The sequence below is a fragment of the Alosa alosa genome, chromosome 1 (genome assembly GCF_017589495.1).
Source record: "Alosa alosa isolate M-15738 ecotype Scorff River chromosome 1, AALO_Geno_1.1, whole genome shotgun sequence".
In the NCBI taxonomy this organism is placed as follows: Eukaryota; Metazoa; Chordata; class Actinopteri; order Clupeiformes; family Clupeidae; genus Alosa; species Alosa alosa.
The window spans coordinates 41,649,790-41,670,142 of record NC_063189.1 but is presented as its reverse complement, the minus strand read 5'-3'; the positions used below and the strand labels follow the sequence as shown (position 1 = coordinate 41,670,142).

The 20,353-nt window shown below is 45.8% G+C and overlaps 1 protein-coding gene across 1 annotated transcript in view; it reads right to left on the bottom strand.

Annotated features, from left to right (window-relative positions):
* Positions 1-20,353, bottom strand: part of LOC125292800 (ephrin type-B receptor 1-B) — a 123,325-nt gene that overhangs the window by 11,810 nt on the left and 91,162 nt on the right. Inside the window, exons 6-10 of the mRNA XM_048240243.1 lie at positions 17,023-17,131; positions 15,629-15,693; positions 8,777-8,965; positions 7,388-7,635; positions 5,387-5,602 (exon numbers count right to left, since the gene is read on the bottom strand). Coding sequence (XP_048096200.1) covers positions 5,387-5,602; positions 7,388-7,635; positions 8,777-8,965; positions 15,629-15,693; positions 17,023-17,131 — 827 coding nt within the window. The remainder of the gene's footprint in view (positions 1-5,386; positions 5,603-7,387; positions 7,636-8,776; positions 8,966-15,628; positions 15,694-17,022; positions 17,132-20,353) is intronic.

The window sequence follows — 20,353 nt, the reverse complement described above, 5'->3', positions numbered from 1 at the left end:
GAGACAGATGGGTGAGTGAAGGTGGCGGCAGGTGAGAAAAGGGAATGGGGGCTCGGTGGCAGGTGAGGAATTGTTTGTGATCAAAAGCTGACAGCGGGCAAAATGTGACACATACACACACGTGTGTGTGTGTGTGTGTGTGTGTGTGTGAGTGTGAGTGTGAGTGTGAGTGTGAGTGTGAGTGTGAGAGTGAGTGTATGTGCAAAATGTGTGTGTGTGAGTTGGTGTGTGTATCAAAATCAAAAACATATGGGGTTAGAAAAAGACAACCATGACAGATGGACCCAATCATGAAATGGTTTTACTTTCTCCTGAGAACAAAAAAGTCTAAAAACAGAGTCCCATTAATGACATGCAAAGCAGCAACTCTAAATATTCAGAGACACCAACAGACACAATGATCCATAAGGCAGGAGATAATGGGCACAATACCGTTTCATCTCAGAAAGCACGTCTCTCTCTCTCTCTCTGTCTGTCTGTCTCTCTTTCTCTCTCTCTCTCACTCTCGTTGCATCTTTCAAAGTTCCAAACAGAGAAAGAGGAAAAGGAATGCATAGCCTTTCTCTAGTTCAGCTGCCGCAGCAGTTTGCCATTATGGCTTTTATCTTCCTCTAAACAAAGCAAACTGAAATGATAGTAAGCACATTTACTTAGGCAAGGGAGAAAGTGCTCCATCAATAGCCATTTAATGTCCCGAGGACGAAACGATTGGCAATGGACAGTTTTTTCCCGCTCAGTAAGGAGGAAATGGACCTGCATTTCCATAGCTCCTCCGATGCAGGAAGAAGGGCCTTTTGCTTGTCTGAGAGGCAGCGGTGAGCCATGCCTCATCATGCAGGATTAAATGCATCATTTCACATGTTGGGGCCGGATGGGGGATATGTTTCCAGCAATTAAATTTGTAACAAAAGGGTTAGGATTCCACACACACACACACAGAGAGAGAGAGAGAGAGAGAGAAAGAGAGAGAGAGATGAATGAACGAATGTTAAAAGGTAGACTGCCATTAAAAATTTAAAAGTGCCCATTGAACATTCATTTGGTAATTACGTAAAAATAAAATCAAACTCCAAATGAAATCACATCATCTCTGTCTGTCTGGCTTGACTGTGCCCAACTCATCACATAACAAAAGGCATCAATCTAATTCAGTCATATCTCCCCATTCCAAAAATGACCACTTGAGACTAAAGTCCAATTTGTGGCGCAATAACATTAGCCAGGAAATCTATTTACAAGCCCAATCTACACACACAATCTCCTCGCTCCTCCACAAGCCTGGAGGTGGGGTGGGGAGGGGGGGTCAAACCAAGCGAGGCTCTGGGCCCTCACAGACGGTAAGCCCCAGGTGCCAGAGGGGCCCAACGCAAATTAAACCTCAACATCTCCACACGCTAATCCTCTAGCCATGCGCTTCTGATTTCATTTGCCTTGATCCCCATTTAAAAAAAAAAAACATATTAGATTATAACCTTGGATTTCATAACCTAGTTAATGGCTTTTGATGAAGCTTTTCTTCTTCCTCCTCCAATCCTCTGCTCTTCCCTTTCTGTCTCTCAGTGTAAATATCCAATCCGGTAAACAGCCTGGTGTGGCGTGGGTGGTGCGGGTTTTGGGTGGGGGTTGGGTGGAGTACAGCCTCTCGTACTGCTGACACCTGCCGTCTGCGTGCTCCACATTGATCCTGTATGAGTTATGCAGGGCCAGCATGGCTGCAGACAGCCGCGGAGGAGGCAGGGTCGATGCTCCACTTCGCCAGCGTTTGTCAGCTGGCATTTATCAAAAGCAGGTGAGCTTCTGACAGCCTTTGTTAGGTGTCGGATGACAGCATGTGAAGGCTCATATTTGTCATGTCCTTCCTTTACATATTAATGGGGGGTGGGGTGGAGATTATCACCTTCCCCCGCCCAAACTGTCAGGGCGGCTCGTGCTGTTTGGGGGAGCTTGGCGGCAGCAAATCGATTCCCAGCAAGCACGACTGGGTAATGGGGGCAGCAAACGGCTGGTAATCACTGTGAAATCCCAAATTAAAATCCCGAAAACTGGCACCTCCGCCAAGCGACAGCAGCATGCCTGTCAGAGTTTTTAGAAAAAAGAATGAATGAAAGAAAGACAGACGGAAAGAAAGAAAGAATGAAAAGGAGAAAAATGCTTCAGGTGAAGAGGGGGCTCCCACCCCTCCGCTCTCGCTGGACTGCAAATAGTTTCGTTTTTCCATTTGAAATCACACTGAACCATCCACATCCGTAATGGAAGGTGCCAGACGGCAGCATTTTTCACTGTGGCGCAGGAGAGAGAGCAGGGGCATTGGATGGGGGAGGGGGGGGGGTGTTTTTCAATTTTAACTCCCTAACCTCCACCCTTCGACAACCACAACCATCACCACCACCACCACCACCACCACAACCATCACCACCACCACCACCCCAACCAAGTCCAAACTATCAGTCCCAGTAAAACCAGCACATTGATCCACAGTGTCCACAGGATGAAGCAAGGCTGCCCAAGACAGATGAGGTTAGTGCAAGGGCATCACTGCTTGATTCCGTCATGGAGAGTGGCCACTGCTGTGATTTCTTTGTTTTCTTTTGATTTCTTTGTTTCTTATGTTTTTTTTTTTTTTTTCAGGGAAATGAATACCATTCCCTTGTTCTGAGCACACGTGGTTGAATTGAATACATCTAAACCTTTGCAGAGTGTGCATTCCAGCCACTGTGTAAAATGAAAACAACAGAAGGCTGTGGCCATATGCTGAGAAGGAGAGAGCGTCAGAAAGGATGCAAATGGAGAGAGCGGGGCGGCCGGATACACAGACAGCTGCTGGTGGCAGTGAAGCGAAGCTAACCGACCGTCCCTGGAGGGTCATGGAGGTTGACAGATGAGCTCTCCCCTCGACCTCACCTCTAAACTGGGCCCAGGCGAGAGCCGAGAGAGGCCGCCCTGGATGTCACTCCAGCGTGACCCCCACGCTCTGGGCTGCCTGTAAACTTACGGAATAGCCAAACACACACACACACACACATACCACTCCAGACTCTCCCAAACAGGAGCTGCCACACTGAGGGGTGGGTGTAGGGTGGGATGACATTATGGATGGATGAATCATCATATTGAAAGGTGGTGTGGGGGATCACATGGCAAATCCATAAATAGATGGATGGAATAATCTATTCTTCCCCAGTGAAGGGTTGATTTCTAGAGTGGAGGACACACACACACGTGAAGCCCACACACACACGTGAAGCCCACACGCCCACACACCCACACACACACACACACACACACACAAAAAGACACGTCAAGCCCACTTTCTCATCTGCAGTAAACTGGTCTGAGGGCAGTGCCCTGAGCTCTAAGTGAACCGCCGGGTTAATGAAATGCAATTAAGTACCCATCCAACAGCTTTGTGCAGGGAGGCAGCAAACTTAATTGGTGGGCAGAAATAGTAGAGAGGGAGGCAAAAATAAAATGAAATAAAGAAGAAGAGCAAAAATGAAAAAGGGTGCTAATTTATCGGAGGAGGTCAATGTGTGAGTAAATCAGGCCCTGTCAGCAAAATGTAATTTCCCTGTGATTCCTGTGGCCTTGCTCGGAGATTGCCTGCACTTGGCTCATAACGGTCGAGGTCACAGAGCCAAGGGGCGGCCGTCACCGACACTGCGTGGATTAATTAACAGTGAACTGGACCCGAGTGAGTACATACAAGCCCAAATGCTTGGCCAAGGCAGTACACACATAACCCAGCCAATCACACACACACACACACACACACACACACAGATATGGAAAAGTTGTAAACATCAACAGAAATGATGCCAACAATATTACTGACTTATTAATAATTTGGATTCTGCTTAATTTACTTTTTAGTTTTATTACAGTTACCATGTATAGATGGAGCGTTACAGTCATAGTTTAACAGAGTGAGAGGATTGAAATCCACCACGTGCAATATTCAAGTAGAAAAAAGTATCTCTAAAAATCCCAACAAACATCATATCTTCCTCAGTCACAAATCCATAATAACATGGATGCAGCAAAAATAGCCAAAGTGTAAATGGCAGGGGTTTAAAAACATACCGTATGTATTTAATGTATTCAAATCACCTGCAGCCTCACATACTGTACATACTGTACACCCTTCCTATATAGGAAGTGGCACACCACGATATTATCAATGCCAATTATAGCAACTCCTTCTGTAACCCTGAGGCCAATGTGACCCCGGGGGCATTTAACAACCACAGGATGGATGGATGGATGGATGGATGGATGGATGGATGACAGAATCACTTCCAGCCATTTTAACACCCTGTTCACACTTGTATTTCAGTCTCCTGTCAATCAGCAGTCTCCACAGGAGGCTTGTGGCGTGTCTGCTCAGCCTCTTGTCTGCACTCACTCAGAGCTCAAAATGTCTTCCTACGTCATCCTGGAGAAGACTACAGTCTTCAGCCCTCTATGGCAACCATCTTTCTGCTTATTCACCACAAGTGCAGTAAATGAAGAGACATGCTGCAAAAGCAGGCTTTCCACACAAAGGGATGCATTCATTTGGCAGAGACAGTGGATTGTTTTTAATAAAAGACTGGGCTGAGGCTGTTGCTTTCAAGTGCTGTCCTGCTGTCCTTTGACAACAAACCAAAAGGCCAGACCTCTCCATTTTTCTCTCTCTTCTCTTTCTCTCTCACTCTCTCTGTGTGTCTCGTTCTCTCTCTCTCACTCACACACACACACACACACACACACACACACACACACACACACACACACACACACACACACACAAACGCTGGCTCCTAAAGCCGCTATGAGATTGCAATGCTAAATCATCCATAAACATGAAAAACAAATCTTTATGAGCTGAGCTGTAGACAGACTCAAGTGTTGTGGAAATGTTGTTTTTGAATACATTAGTTAATTATAACAGACCTGACGCTCCCAGCAACTCATAAGGAGAGTCCCTTCCAGGGCACAGACACTAGTAATAATAAGAAGGGAAGTCTGGGTAAAGGCTGGTCTGATTGGAGTCCAGTGGGCCTCAGTGGCCAGCGGCATCAGCAGTCTCCCAGTGAACTCCTCCTGCATTCAAATCAGTGTGTCCAGCCCTAGTGCTAACATGTTACAGACTAACACTGCAACACCCCCTCCAACCATGCTCACTGGTCATTTATTTGCCTGTTTATTTGACCAATGGATGAAAAGGGCAGCGAGACCACATTACATTAGGGCCTCAGCAAACACACACACACACACACACACACAAGCAAAGACGTTTCAAGGATATAACTGCAGAGATAGGAGACAGTGTCTTGTGTTAGACCATGAGTGCACATATTTGTGCAGAGCAGAGGGGAGCCGGATGCAGGAGTGGACGAGAGCTTACCAGGGAGCTGGTGTAGGTGGGGTCGGAGGTGTCGTCCTGCAAGTAGCGTGACAGGCCAAAGTCGGACACTTTGCACACCAGGTTGCTGTTGACCAGGATGTTGCGGGCGGCCAGGTCGCGGTGGACGTAGTTCATCTCCGACAGGTACTTCATGCCGGCCGCGATGCCGCGCAACATGCCCACCAGCTGGATGACGGTGAACTGGCCGTCGTTTTGCTGCGGAGGTTGCCGTGGCGATTGAAGGAGAGGAGGGAGTGTGTGATGGGGGCAATGTCAAAAAACAAAGGCAATGTCACACAGCTGTCAAAGATAGCTCACCGCCTCCCTCTCCCAAACACACACACAAACATTTTATGAGGTTATAAAGGTGGGGAAGGTCACTAGTGAAGGCCAAGCCCAATGGTGTGTGTGTGTGTGTATGTGTGTATGTGTGTGTGTGTTCTGGACAGTTTTCATTCTGTATGTGCTCAGCGGGAGTGATGTATGGTCAACTCACAGTTAACTGACTAAAAGAGCAGATGGGGGCCGACACATCCAAACATGAGAGGCCGTCACCCAATGTGTTTACTACTGCATGCGTGCTTCTTTTGAATGCACTCAATCAGATGCCATTGATGCACAGAACATTGGTTGTTCTATTGATGTTAAAATCTTTTCTCTTTTTTTGTGCACGCTCTGAGAACATTTCAATTTCCCAAAGGCCTTGCTCTTGAAAAGACTATTCTGCCTTCTGCATTCTCGATGTGCTGAAAGACATGGAAATGTGAGTCTTTGAGGTTAGAAGGCTGATAAACCTTGTCCCCCCCACCCACCACCCCATCACCACCCCGACCCCCACCCTACCTTCGTCCATGTCTGAAGTGCATTCTTTGAACCTTGTGCTCACTAGCAAACATGGGGGTAGGAAGATCGATGGGAACACAAGTCGGATGTGGCGGCAAGCAAAGCCAACTTCAAAGGGGCTCTTTAAACCAACGCTAGATCAAAGCTGAGAGAAAACCAATCCATTGGATTGGGGGGAAAATGGGCTGAACATTGATTAAAAATCCAAAAAAAAGCCAAATGGAGTCTATTAAGACCTCCAGGCGTGAATGGTAAAACGGAGAGGAGGGACTCTGGCATTTGTGAGTGAGGGAGAAATGCTCAAAACCAGGTGCTTATAACTTCATCACTCAAATAATTAACAAGGAGGCTATGGTTGTCTCGCACGACTCTGGGAATGTTGTTTAATCTTATCCACGGGCAGTCAAACCCATTTACTGATGTCTTATCTCTGTTTGTGTGAGTCCTGCTTGCTAAGTGAGGCGAGGCTCTAGCTTGAACACGCCCACAAGCTACTCTTATCTCAGCATTTCCGAATGGTGATTGAGAGTTGTGTACGCTGAAGAAGCTCCATCCCACACTTTCAAATGGCAGAATCTGTTATTCTTAAGGCATCTGAGAAAGTAATCCATCACTAGAAATCTCCACAAGCCGTCAATGTGACTGAAATATCCCTGGGTCAGTATAACTTGGGCAGTAGGTGGGTTTACAGTTTGAAGATGTGAAAATATGGACTACAGACACATCGACAAACGAGTACCAATTTGTCTCCGCCTTCCTGTCTCTTTTGGCGAGATCCTCGTCTAGCTGCCTGACCTGTAGACCAGGACCTTCACTACTCCTTCATGCTCCTCCTTTAGGATTGGCTGAGGTTGGTTTAAACATGTGCATTTTAATAATGGCATCAACACTGTAATCTGTCCTATGCATATTTGGCCCACATTTCATCATGACTGTTTTTATTATGTTGATATTATTAGCACCAATCTACCGGACTCAAGAGTTGGAATTAATATGTGGTAGGACCTTTTACTTCCTACTGTCTTCTTTCTACTTTTTACTAACTTCACCATGTTAAAATAGTGTGCGTCTGACTTCAAACTCCTGACCTATGAGGAAGTTCTCTCACACACATTCACAAGCCGAGGCGGCCTCCGCCATCACCCCTCGTTTACCCACCCTGAGGAAGGAGTCCAGTGCGCCGTTCTCCATGAACTCCGTGACGATCATGACGGGGCGGCTCTTGGTGACCACTCCCTCCAGGCGGATGATGTTGGGGTGGTCGAACTGGCCCATGATGCTGGCCTCCGACAGGAAGTCCCGCCTCTGCTTCTCCGAATAGCCCGCCTTCAGCGTCTTGATGGCCACGTAGATCTCCCGCTTGCCTGGCAGTTTCAGGCGGCCCTTATACACCTCCCCGAACTCCCCTAGAGAGAGGGAAGACAGAGGGAGGGCAGAGGGGAACGCAAGATTTACCATACAGGCAAATGCTCACAAATCTCACAGCATACATCAAGGCCTATTTCCCCTTCTATACTGTATCATTCTTCATTTCTTATGCACTGTGAAAAAAGACAGAAAAAGGATGAAGTGCTTCAGGTGGTTTACCCATCTCAGTCTCACCGCGAGGTCCTCTGTGATTCAGTTTGTAAAACACAGAACAAAGCACAGTGTGGGGATTGTGATGTATCCTCTCTACATCTGGCCCACTCCCTGGAAGCTACACAGGAGGCCAGTCCTGCGGTGTTGGCCTCACCTGACCTATTAGGTGATGTGCTATGTGGACGTGTTGTGCCCTGGTCAAATATGTATCATTCAGCTAACAAGAGGGGGACCATAAACAGAGGACATTCACAATCATATGCAGAAGATGTGTGCAAAGATCAGCCAATTCCTCTTAATCCACATTTGCAGGAGTCCTCGCTTCCCCCCATGGCCTCCAATACTGCAGTCAGACGAAGCAATCTTCTCTAGCAATCTTCACATTCAAACACATGTATCTACTGCAGCCTTGGACAGGAAGTTAGGGAGACTGTAAATTTCTATGTATTTATGTGTGTGTGTGTGTGTGTGTGTGTGTGTGTGTGTGTGTGTGTGTGTGTGTGTGTGTGTGTGTCAGGTAGTGTTCAGTGTGAGTGTCTAGCCCGAGCAGAGGCAATAGGTTTTCCAGGAGCAGAGCTCTCCAGAGAGGGGACCCAGAAGCCTGTGATTCTGTGTCAGAGCTATTTCTGTGGCCCAGCAGCCAGCCTTGGGACAGGTGGCCTACATGCTGCCGGAACAGGCCACTTGACACAAACACAGGCTTGCACATTCACTGCTACACACAGGAGCACACACACACACACACACACACACACACACACACACACACAGAATAGAAAATCCTGCTAATCTACTGCCATTAGTGTGTAAGAGCATATTCACAGTGACACACAGTAACAAAAACACACAGACAAAGACACAGGCACATACATGGGCACACACACACACACACACACACACACACACACACACACACACACACACACACACGCGCACACACACAAATAAAGCAAAATGAATCTTTACCTGCCCCGATGACTTCTTCGATTTTGACGGTGGAGACATCGATCTCCTTGGCGAACTCGCGCACAGCCTCGTTGGGGTCCTCGTAGGTGAAGGGGTCGATGTAGATCTTCATCCCCGGGGAGCCTGAGAAGTGGGTCGGGCAGCCGATGGGGGAGTGGCAGTTAGTCAGATCTGGTCTCAAAGAGAGTTCTAGAACAATTAAGAATAGGGATCACTGTCATGTTTCAAGGGTTTTTTTTGTGCCAGCAGGTTCATGGTTTTATTCATTCATTCATTCATTCATTCATTCATTCATTCATTTATTTACTTATTTATTTACATCTAATAATTAATGTGCTTAACCTCCTCAGTCTTTTTTGTGTGAGTGTGTACTCAAGTGTACATGTACCCATGTACACGTCTCTGTGTGCGTATGTGTGTGTGTGTGTGCGAACATGTGTTTGTGTGTGTGTGTGTGTGTGTGTGTGTGTGTGTGTGTGTGTGTGTGTAGAAAAGTCAGTAATAACAAAAGGTCTCGGCATGGTGCTGGGAAACAAGGCTGCACAAATCAGCCCAAGATGTACCAGATGCACCTGGCTAATAACCCCTTGCCGAAGCATACACTTTGAGAAGCCCCTACCTCATATCAAGGAGACACAATAAAACAATTGGGCTTGATCATTAAAAAAAAAACTCCAGTGGAGGATAGGAAACAGAGGGAATGTGCTCTCGACCCCCGTTTGTTGCCTCCTCTCCTCGCCTCCCTTGGGAGGGAGCACACACAGCTCTGCCCTTTGATAGAAATGAATCCAATTTCCACTGATACTCATCCCACAGGGCCTCGTAAACAGATCAAACTGTGCCGATATCAAATTGCTCCCTGCCGAAGCAATAGGTGTGGAGGTTCAGGGTGTTGACTATTTCTACGCACAGAGAAACGAGCAAGGACACAAAAGGAGAGAAAAAGGAAAAGAAAAAGAAAGAAAAAACTAAATATGCTCCTTCCCTGCTCATGTACTGTTGCCTCCTCAGACTAAATATGCTCCTTCCCTGCTCATGTACTGTTGCCTCCTCAGACTAAATATGCTCCTTCCCTGCTCATGTACTGTTGCCTCCTCAGACTAAATATGCTCCTTCCCTGCTCATGTACTGTTGCCTCCCAGCAGGACATCCTGAGCTGCAGTACTCCACACAAGCGGATATTACATGTGAGTGTGTGTGGTCTTAAAAAATGACATTGAAGGACACCCTCAGATATGGAGTGTAATGATGAGCCCTGAGATCTGAGAGTAAGGCACATGGGTGAAGGAAATGATTAAATGACAAAATGAGGTCACCCTTTGCTGTGTACTTCTTACTCTGGGTCTATACCACTGAGTACAATGTAGTGAACTACAGTGTGGTTTTCAGGCTAGAAAGAATATCCTTTTACATAATATATTTCCATAGAACACTGATATAGCAGTTAAATATGATTCAGGGCTTAAAATTCATTTTTCAAAATGGGGGGGAATCCCCCCCTTAGGTTATTCATGTAGGGGGGATTTACACAATTTGGGGGGGAGGGGGGGTCGATTCTGATACCAAGTCAAGAATTGCGATTTCAATACTTCGATACTTTTTTAAAAAAAAGTGTTTGATTTTGGGGCCCCCACCACCCTGACGTCATCAGTAATATATACTGTAGTGGGATCATTCACAACAGTGGACATCCTAGATTCTGCTTGACTCTCTCCACACACACAAACACACACTGAAAATGATAGCTTATGTGATATGTTTCTATCATATATTTTTGAATTCATATAGAGTGTATTTATTTAATAATGCATTTTTTAAAGTATAGCATTTTACTAGTTATTACTACTAGCTAAACATATTTAGTAATTTGAATGCCTCATATTGACGTTTAACCTATAACACTTAGGCATATCTTTAATGTGGTGTGTAGGTCCAATTGAGTGCACATTGGTGATGAGTAGGTGTAATTGAGTGCCTGTCACTTTAAGAAAATACCTGAGAGTAATTCTATGGAGTAATTAGCCCCCCTTCAACCTGACGGTTTTAGGCTGTAGTCGCTAGTGAATAAAAGTTGTGCATAGTGCGGTATGTGTATGCAAATCATTATGTTTTCTATGTCATTAGATACAATAAATGTTGACATGTCGAAGACAATCTTTCTGGGATCAAGTGTTGACGTGACCTGAGCTAGCAGGATAGTTACCAAGGAGCTCTTTCCAGATGTAAAAGTTTGCCATGGTAGCGTAGCCTATTTGCGTAAGCGCAAAGTGGTTCTCTCTCTCTCTCTCCGTGTGTGTGTGTGTGTCTGCATGAGGCTATGTTCAATTCAACTCGGTAGTTGATCAGTCCGGTCAATAGCACCGCATTCACGCCACTTAATGATTAGGCTATATTAACGTCATCAGACAGGTTGTAAAAGTGTATGCGGGAATTTCTCGCATTATGATGGCTAGAGTTGCGGGACTTGAACAAATTATGCGCAATACCCGCAATCCCGCAGTGAAATTTAAGCCCTGTGATTGTACCCCGGATTACTTAGACTTAATGACTGCTTGCTTTATGTTGCAGAGGCGGACGTTATCATGCACTTCATAAGAGCTTCAGTTGTTTTAAAATAAACATTCAATAGAATGATATTAAAGATATACACATGCAAGACTGGATTTGATCAATCTCTGAGCTACAGAGAAACAAAGTGGTCTATGAATAGCGCACGCTCGCTCACAACCCTGTATGTGATCAAACCGGCAGCCTTTTCTTACGGAAACTCATTTCTCTTTCATCCATAATTAAAAAACGCAGTTTGTCTCTATTTTCATCTAGTCTAACAGCCATTAACAGCTCATCTTATCATTCTATGGCTAAAATATAGATATTACTCTCTCTCTCTCTCTCTCTCTCTCTGTGTGTGTGTGTGTGTGTTTGTGTGCGAATATCGTATGCATGCTTGATCTCGGCGTGCACTGCACACCAAGCCAGAAGTTGCCCTATTTCTGCCCTTTATACAATTTCAATTTTGTGAGAGCAAGAGGAGAGGTGAGGGAGACAAACAGATAGAGAGAGACAGACAGAAAGAAAGAGGGGAAAAGAAAGAGAGAGAGGAAGAGAGAGAGATGTGAAAGAGTGAGAGAGCAAGAGATTGTAATCATTGTAATGAACTAGGGCAGATGTGACCTCAAACACATGATGTAAACAGCTCTGTCTATTTTTCCTTCCCTGGCCCTCTCACCACAGCCATTTGAAATAAACTGTGTTTAGATGTGTGACCGGGATCCTATAATCATCAGATACACACAAATTTATCATACACTTCCACATGTCTAGTGCGGGTATGGCTCGTGCAAAAAGTAAAGAGCGGTACAAAAGCCAACAACACTGCAGAGCAACATGGCTGCTTTAAAGTCAGAGCAGTTATCTTGTGTCTTCTCTTCTCCCAGTTAATGAAATTTCTCTATTCCCAGGGCTTTCATTACAAAATATACTCTTTATATCTCCACTTTCTTACACAGAGATAGGACGATTAGCACCACTGGGTGCACAGGCGACTAAACTGATATTTAAAAGTCGAGAGAGAGAGAGAGAGAGAGGAAGTGGAGAAGAGAAAAATAATACATTCGAGTGGAGCAAGATGGAATCAGCAGACATCTCTAGAGAATGACAAACAGAACAATTCGGGGCAGCTGGAAACCGCAGTCTTTTCTCAGTATTCTAGTGCAAGCTAAAATATCAATACATACACACAATAGTGCACACAGAGATCGGTAGGGGGCATACAGCATTACAGGATGTCGATGCAGGCTCACATGGATGGGTGGGCCACTTGCAGCCTGATAGGGTGGCCTAAAGGGAAGACTAAAGCTGCCCCTAATGCCCCTCCGCTCTGGTGATGCCCCTGGGGGAGCAATCTAAATGTCACGTCCAGCCTAGCAGGAGTCAGGGGAGTAGGCTTGACTCTTTCACTCAAATTCTTGATAGCAGTGGACATGCCTGATCTGAGTTCATTCTGAATTAAAACCTTTGCTATCTGAGGCAATGTCAAGGAGGCTATGCAACAAGACTATGCATAATGGTCAAAGAGCCTGTTTCTGTTTTTTCTAGTCTTACTAGGATTTTCATATTGAAGAGAGACAATGGTACTGTAAAACTCCTGACTGTAAAGTCCAGAGATCTCTCTCCATGTCACCTCCAGGTGGGCTTGTTGTATAATAACAGTAGGACTGTAACTGAGTCAAGTCCTTTGCTTACAGAGGGGCCAATGCTCATCAAAGTTAGAGCCGTCCATGACCAACATAAAAACTGGAGGCCTCTTTAAAGCCACTACAGTAAGAGGCCTTCAAGGCCAATGTGTCTCTGTTTTACACATGCTCACATGACACATAAACACAGAGAGAGAGAGAGAGAGAGAGAGAAATTAAGTTCATCCACATAAGAGCACACTATAAACAGAAGAGCCTACAGTTCCCTTGGCCACTCGAGACAAGTCCCTGAGGTTGGTAGCCAGGGCCATGCTGAACCAGCAGACGCTGTGATGCCTGCCTTTTAACGAGCCTCTGAAGCAATGGCTCACTGGCTCTGTGTGTGTGTGTGTGTGTGTGTGTGATGGGGAGAGAGAGAAATAATGGGAAAGCGAGACCATGAATCTAGTTGAATGTACACACTCAAAGGCCTAGCGCTAGAAAGCCTCCACACAGCAGCCTTTAGCAGAGTCTACAGAGGCTCAGAGGGCTCTGCCTTGTGCTTAGCTGCTTCTTGTGAGAGCCAGAGAACTGTTTTAATCTTTCCCTCAGACTTTCTGTCTATCACACAGACACACATACTGTACACGCACATGCACACACACGCATACACACACACACACAGAAAGAAAGGAGAAGAGGACAGTGTGTGTGTCTGTGTGTGTGTGTGTGTGTCTGTCTGTGTGTGTGTGTGTGTGTGTGTGTGTGTGTGTGTGTGTGTGTGTGTCTGTGTGTTTTTAAATTCTCTTTCTCTTCACTTGTTATTCTACTCCCAGATGTGTGAGGTTTGTGTGAGCCATCTTGACCTAGCGACAAAAACAGCTCCTTTGTCTACTCCTTTACAAAGGTGCACTGAATAAATATTGCAGAGAGTGTTGCAGCTCTAATTATGAATAAAAACAAGGAACTGCCTGTATTGATTATTTTTCTTCTGCCTAGCAACAGCTTGTTTTTTATTCATGTGACAACCATTTACTGCAGTTTATTCAAATAATACACATGTACTTAATTGGCACTTTGTATAAACAGAGCAAGTGGTATTTCTAATTAGAACACTGCCTTTCATATCATGAGGCAACTGATCTGAGGAATAAAGCCTCCAAGGCTAAAGCCTTATAATTTGGACACTTGTAGAAAGAAAATGTGAATATTCTGTGCTGTGCTGATATTTCGTTTTTAGCTCCTTGTTCTGCAAATTGCTTATTTGATGAGCAAGGCTGTTTGCGCCTCACATCTTGCCTTTCAGGAGCAGTGATGTTAATTGCATTTTGCTGGCAAAAGAAGGAGCCTGGATAATAAATAAATAAAAACACCTACCCTTGTAACAGTGTAAGTAAAGACTGATAGGGGAGGGGTAGAGACAGAAAAGAAAGAGAGGGAGAGAGAGGGAGAGAGAGAAAGACAGAGAGAAAGGGAAGAGAAAATGAGAGACAGATGAAGAGAGGAGCAGTGAAAGACTGAAATGGAAAATGAAAGATGGAGACAGACAGAGAGAAAGAGAGAGATAGGGAGAGGGTCTCCAAAGAAAGTGAGAGGACTCATATTTTTTACTCCCCCAGCTGGTCTAATGAGAGCAGGGCAGATTTAAGCATGACAAAAATGAGACTAGTGGAGCTTTTTTAGTGTCAGGCTCGACAAACCTCAACAGGCGAGCAACAACCCCCACATCCTCCCTGTGACCCCCTCCCCCCAAGCCCTCGCCACTGCCACACCGCCGCACTGTCTCCGTCTTATTCATTTAGCTCACACATCTCCCACTCTCCCTTCTCCTTTTCCTCCTTCCCTTCCTCCGCCACACACACACACACACGACGAGACATTAATAGCCATTACACGACGCATGTACTACCACACGCATACACGACATTACCACACACGCACGCGACATTACACACACGCACGCATTACACATACACATACACACGCATACACATTACACACATACACACGCGACGCGACGCGACACACACACACATTACACACATTACACACGCATACACGCGACACACACATACACGCACACACATACGCACGCATTACGCGACACACGCGACATTACACGCGACGACACGCAAGACGCGACGCGATTTATCGCGACGACGACGCAGACGCAGACGCGATACGCGCGACGACACGACACGCATACGACACACGCGACGCGACACGCATTACGCGCATTATCACACGCGACGCGACGCATCGCTATGACGCGACGCACGACGACGCCACGCACACGCACACGCACACGCACACACACACACACACACACACACACGCCATCTTTCCTCTGTGCTAAGTCAACCCCCAGCTCAGTCACCCCCCAGTTCCGGGGAAAGGCTTGGGTATCATGATTATATCTGAGATGTGTCAATCAATGTCATTTTTACTCAGAGGAAGGTTGAAGGGGGTGAGGGTGGATGTGGTAGTAGTGGTGGTGCATGTGTGTGTGTTAAATGTAGTGGAGTAGGGGGAGGGGATTATTTATACATATCTCAGCTTTGTTTTATATTCCCCTCTCTCTCTCTCTCTCTCTCTCTCTTTTCTCTCTCTCACACACTCTCTCACTCACTCTCAGTATGGGTTAGTGGTTAGTATTGAATGGCGGAGTTCAACTCACCTCGTCCAGTGCTGTAATGCTGGAGCTTGTCACTGTACACAGGATCCTTGGTGTAGGCTCTTTTCCTGACCAGGCCACGGAGAGAGGGAGCCAGAGGATGGAGGAGGGAGAAGGGAGAGAAGAGAGGGAAGAGAGAGAAAATAAAGAAAAAGCAGAAGTCAGTGTAGGGCCACCATTAGCGCAGTCTTTGTGTATGCAGCTCAGGCCAGAAGTAGTGGGCGAGGAAGGAGCCGGACTCAAATTGAAGCAGTGACCACACGGTAATGGGCAGAAGGCAGGGGGAATAAAGTGTGCCGAATGAGATGATTTTAATTATGTCCAGATTACATCTCCACACTCCTTGTCCGCACTTTATTTCCCCGCCACGGCGCGGAGGGTGGCCGAGGAGGACAGCGGGGAGGATGGGGTGGGGGTAGGTGGGGTGTGGGATCAAAGAGCATGTGTGGCGATGAGGTGCGTCTGCCCATGGTTTTAACACAGACATTCCGCCACCTTGCAGCCCATTACATCATGTCATTACCCCAGTATCATTAATACATGCTGTATTACACTTAGCAATTTGCATAATAGTTTTAGTGCAACCGGTTTAATTATTCAACACAAAAGACTCGTGTTGTCCAAAAGGCACTGTGCTCCTCCAATATTTCAGCAAATCCAGCGCAGTTGCTCTGTGAGGATGACAAGGCAGTGGGCTGCATATCCCAAACATTTTTCAAGAAACACAGTGGTTCTTTAGCTTCCACAAAAAGTTCTTCTTTTTGAGTGCAGTCTACCAGGTGTTGCTATCCCACAGCTTCCCTCACTACCACCCTGATACTGTTGATAGAGAACTGTGAGGGTTTTATTGTCACATGTAGCTATCGTCAAGACAAGAAAGCACGACAAGTGAAATCATTAAACTTGTACAGAACTCACCAAACCTGCTGATGAGAAGGCCCATAACAATATTTCTCAAAAGAACTGATAGCAATAGGTCTTCCGGATTAGCCTGAGGCACTCTGAGTTTTCACTGGACACACTATAACGCGAACCCGGAGTTTTCACATTTATGCGCCTCAGAGAGCGTTTTCGAAAAGTATAGTTTTCGGTGTCGGAATATGCTGTTTTAGTGTGGCTAACGGAGCTGTTTTAGAAGGGCTAAACGGAGAAATAATTATGCATATACATATTCACCAGGGTTAGAGTGGACAGAGCCTCGGTCATATTTTACTAAACACCCCTAAGGAGGGCTTCCAGATTATACAGAGCTTGCAAGGGTCAGTGCTAGGCTAGAGACAGCCAGCCCTTAAATGAACAGACTGTGTGCCCACTGGCCAAAATGTGCATGTGCAGTGCAGACTGTGGGCTGGGTGTCGTGTGTGTGTGTGTGTGTGTGTGTGTGTGTGTGTGTTTACCTGCTGCAGACAATGGAGATGGCCACCAGGGACACGATGAAGACCACGCCAGCCGCCGCCGAGCCCGCGATCAGAGGCAGCTGCTCCCGCAGCTCTGACTTGTAGTCCTCTGGGTGATCAGAGTGAGAGAGAGAGAGAGATTTGGTTTTGAAATTGAAATTATAATCTATTACAAGTATGCAAAGAAACAACTACCAGCTCAATCAATCAATATAGAGAGACACTGTATTTACAAGCACCAAGGATTTATGGGATTTTTAAGTTTCCCGGTTTTGTGTTTGCACATGTAAACGTCATATCCCAATTTCAGAACCCCGGATAAGCCCTTATCCCAGTTTTGAGAAATCCGTATATGTTATCTGGACTACTCTGGGATACTGTTCCGGGATACTGTTCCATACACCTTTTCAAGTTTCTAATACAAATAACTGTGGCAATAACACTTTATAGCTGGTAACCAGGATACTACTATTCATCATGTGTACAGGGATAATAATAACCAGGCTTTTCTGTGATCATGTAAACACCATATCCGGAATTTGGTGAAAATCGGGATAAGCCTCATAATCTGGATACTGAAGTGCATGTAAACACAGTCAGTGAGACAAGGAGAGAGAGAGAGAAATAGAAAGAGAGAGAGAGAGAGAGAGAGAGCGTGTGAGAGAGAGAGAAAGGGAGGGAGAGAGAGAGAGAGAGGAAGGGTGAGGATGGGCGAGATGAGGAATGTGTTACAAGAAAATGAAAAGGTGTGAGAAGTTGTGGTGGGGGATCGGTGCGAAGCAAAGGAGAGTTAATGAGAGGAGAGGACCAACTCCTAATGAGAGGAGAGGGGGAGTAAGACAGGGGGAGGGGAGGTATAAACAAACAGGAAGATAGTGAAATAGTAAGAGAAAAGATAACATGATAGTGAGTACATCATTAAGAAAGTCTACATATCTCATCAGTATCACAGCATGGACAGAACTAATTACAATACTACTGAGTATTTGTGATCGTACATTGCACTTGGGATGCCATTTGTGGTCGACTGGAGATTGACGTTGATAGATAGATAGATAGATAGATCCAGTAGATAGATAGATAGATATGATAGATACCATAGATAGATAGATAGATAGATAGATAGATGTAGATAGATGTCTGGCCCAACTGTGGGGAGGATCAACAGCTCTGCAGCTGAGGCGGGAGGGGAGTGCACCTCACACTGCTTCCTTTTAGTATCTCTCAACACTTCACCTTTTTCTCAACAAGTGTTTCGTCTAAGCCTCCCTTTCCAATGCATCTGTCTTTCATCACTACCTCTCTCTCTCTCTCTTCCTTTCTGTCTCTCTCACTCTCCACTGTGGTGAGTGATGAGCCATGAATCCAAAGGTTAATGTCCCACGAATGGCGTGGTGCTTGCCGGCGCCACACTGAGCATTTTTCACAGTGCCTCGCGTCTTCCGTACGTTCAGCTTTGTGCCCGGTCTTTTGTGCTCTGACACGGCCCTCACCAACCTCTCCGCCATCTACAGCTGCCTTTGGTGTGAGAGCAGGAGCAAGGGGGGAGTACACATCACCTGGCTGTGTAGAATCATTTCCTCAAGACACACACACACAGACGTACATACACACACACACACACACACACACACACACACACAGCTTAAAAAGCAGTGATTCTTTTACGTCACTAAAGATAATCCTCTGTCACAGTCTGCAAAAGTTGAAAGAAGAAAGAACACCTCGGGATTTCCAACTCCGGTATTCAAACATGCCTGTTTATGTGATGGGGTCCCCATTGAATAGAGGGGGGGACTTCTTTGTTGGAAATCAGCACAGGAACACATATTTCGTGAGGACTTTAAAAGCCAATGGGGCATAGGCTGCTAAACATGCCGTGAACTAGGCTGCATACTTTTTTTTTCCATCTGCATCTTTGTTCCGGCGCCTCAGTATTTCCGAGGCTTCCAGGAGCCTTTTCCTTTCTGTCAAAGTGACAGAGAACGCTTGGGGCAACCGAGCTTGTAAACAGGAGCTGAGATGAGAAAAAGTCTGGAGAGAAAGAAGACGAACTTGAAATAATTTCCTCTCCTCTCCTTCCTTCCTTCCTTTTCAACTTTCCTGTTTTGATGCTGAGCTGACATTCTAGAAGCTTCTGATTTGTCTTTTGTCTGCACACACAGCTCTACAGTGAAGCTAAAGCCTACCTTTCTGGCTTTGAAAAAGAACTAGTCTGCCGTCGCGCGCTGTGGCACGATGGTGGACTTCAGTTCAAATCAGTTTAGAACAGAATGGTTTTGATGACTTCCCAACTTTTGTGTTTCATTGTCTTGCGTCTCAAAGGGATGTCTGGAGAGGGCCCTCACAGACAATACTGACACTACCACTACCCGCTTTAATTAGAGCTGCCGCATCGGAGAGGGACAGGACATCACATCCCTGTAAGAGAGAGACAAGTGTCCTATTTTCAACTGGTCTGCTATACAGCACTGCAGGCAATTTGCTTTTTTCTTTCTCTTCTCTTCTTCAACTTCTTCTGTGCACTCAGACAGCTCCAGGTAAGGTGCGGACGTGTGTGGGGATGGTTATCTTTCAGCAGACAGAGACGGAGACGGAGAGTGGGTGGAATAGCGGGAGATTGTAGATATTTCACAAAGAGTCACAGAGAGTGCAGCGTCGTTTCACCACCACTGGAAGAGTAGCCCATCAACCCCTCAAAGCAAAATTGTCTGTGGCTTTATTTTTGTTCCCCATTTTGCACAATGACTTTGTTTTGATGCACATTAACCTTATTTCTTGCCTTCTATGACTCTTTGTAAGCGAGTCAAAACATCCACACACAAAGCATCAACAAAAAACAACAGCAAAACCACACAACAGACAGATGAAGTGTGTAGTGTGTGTGTAGTGTATTTGTAGTGTGTGTAATGCAGCGACTGCATGTTTAGTATGAGGAACAGGGTGCTGGACTTGCAAAGCTTCAGTACACACCTCATTTAATACAATCATTTCCTCGTCATCACACCTGCCTGTCACAGGAGGATGGAAGAAAGAGAGACGCATGAGGAGAGATGTGACAAGAGAGAGACAGAGGAGAGAGAGAGAGAGAGAGATAGAGAGAGAAAGAATGAGAGAAAGAGAGTGAATGAGAAAAATGTGGAAGGAGAGAGGTTGGGATGGATGTTTTTTTTCCGTTTCACAAGAATTTAAATGTTACATGGAGAGAGAGCATCTGGGGACATGAGTTCCTCACCCACATCCACAAATACACACTCACTCACAACTGAGGTCTCCACACACACACACACACACACACACACACACACACACACACACACACACACGGAAA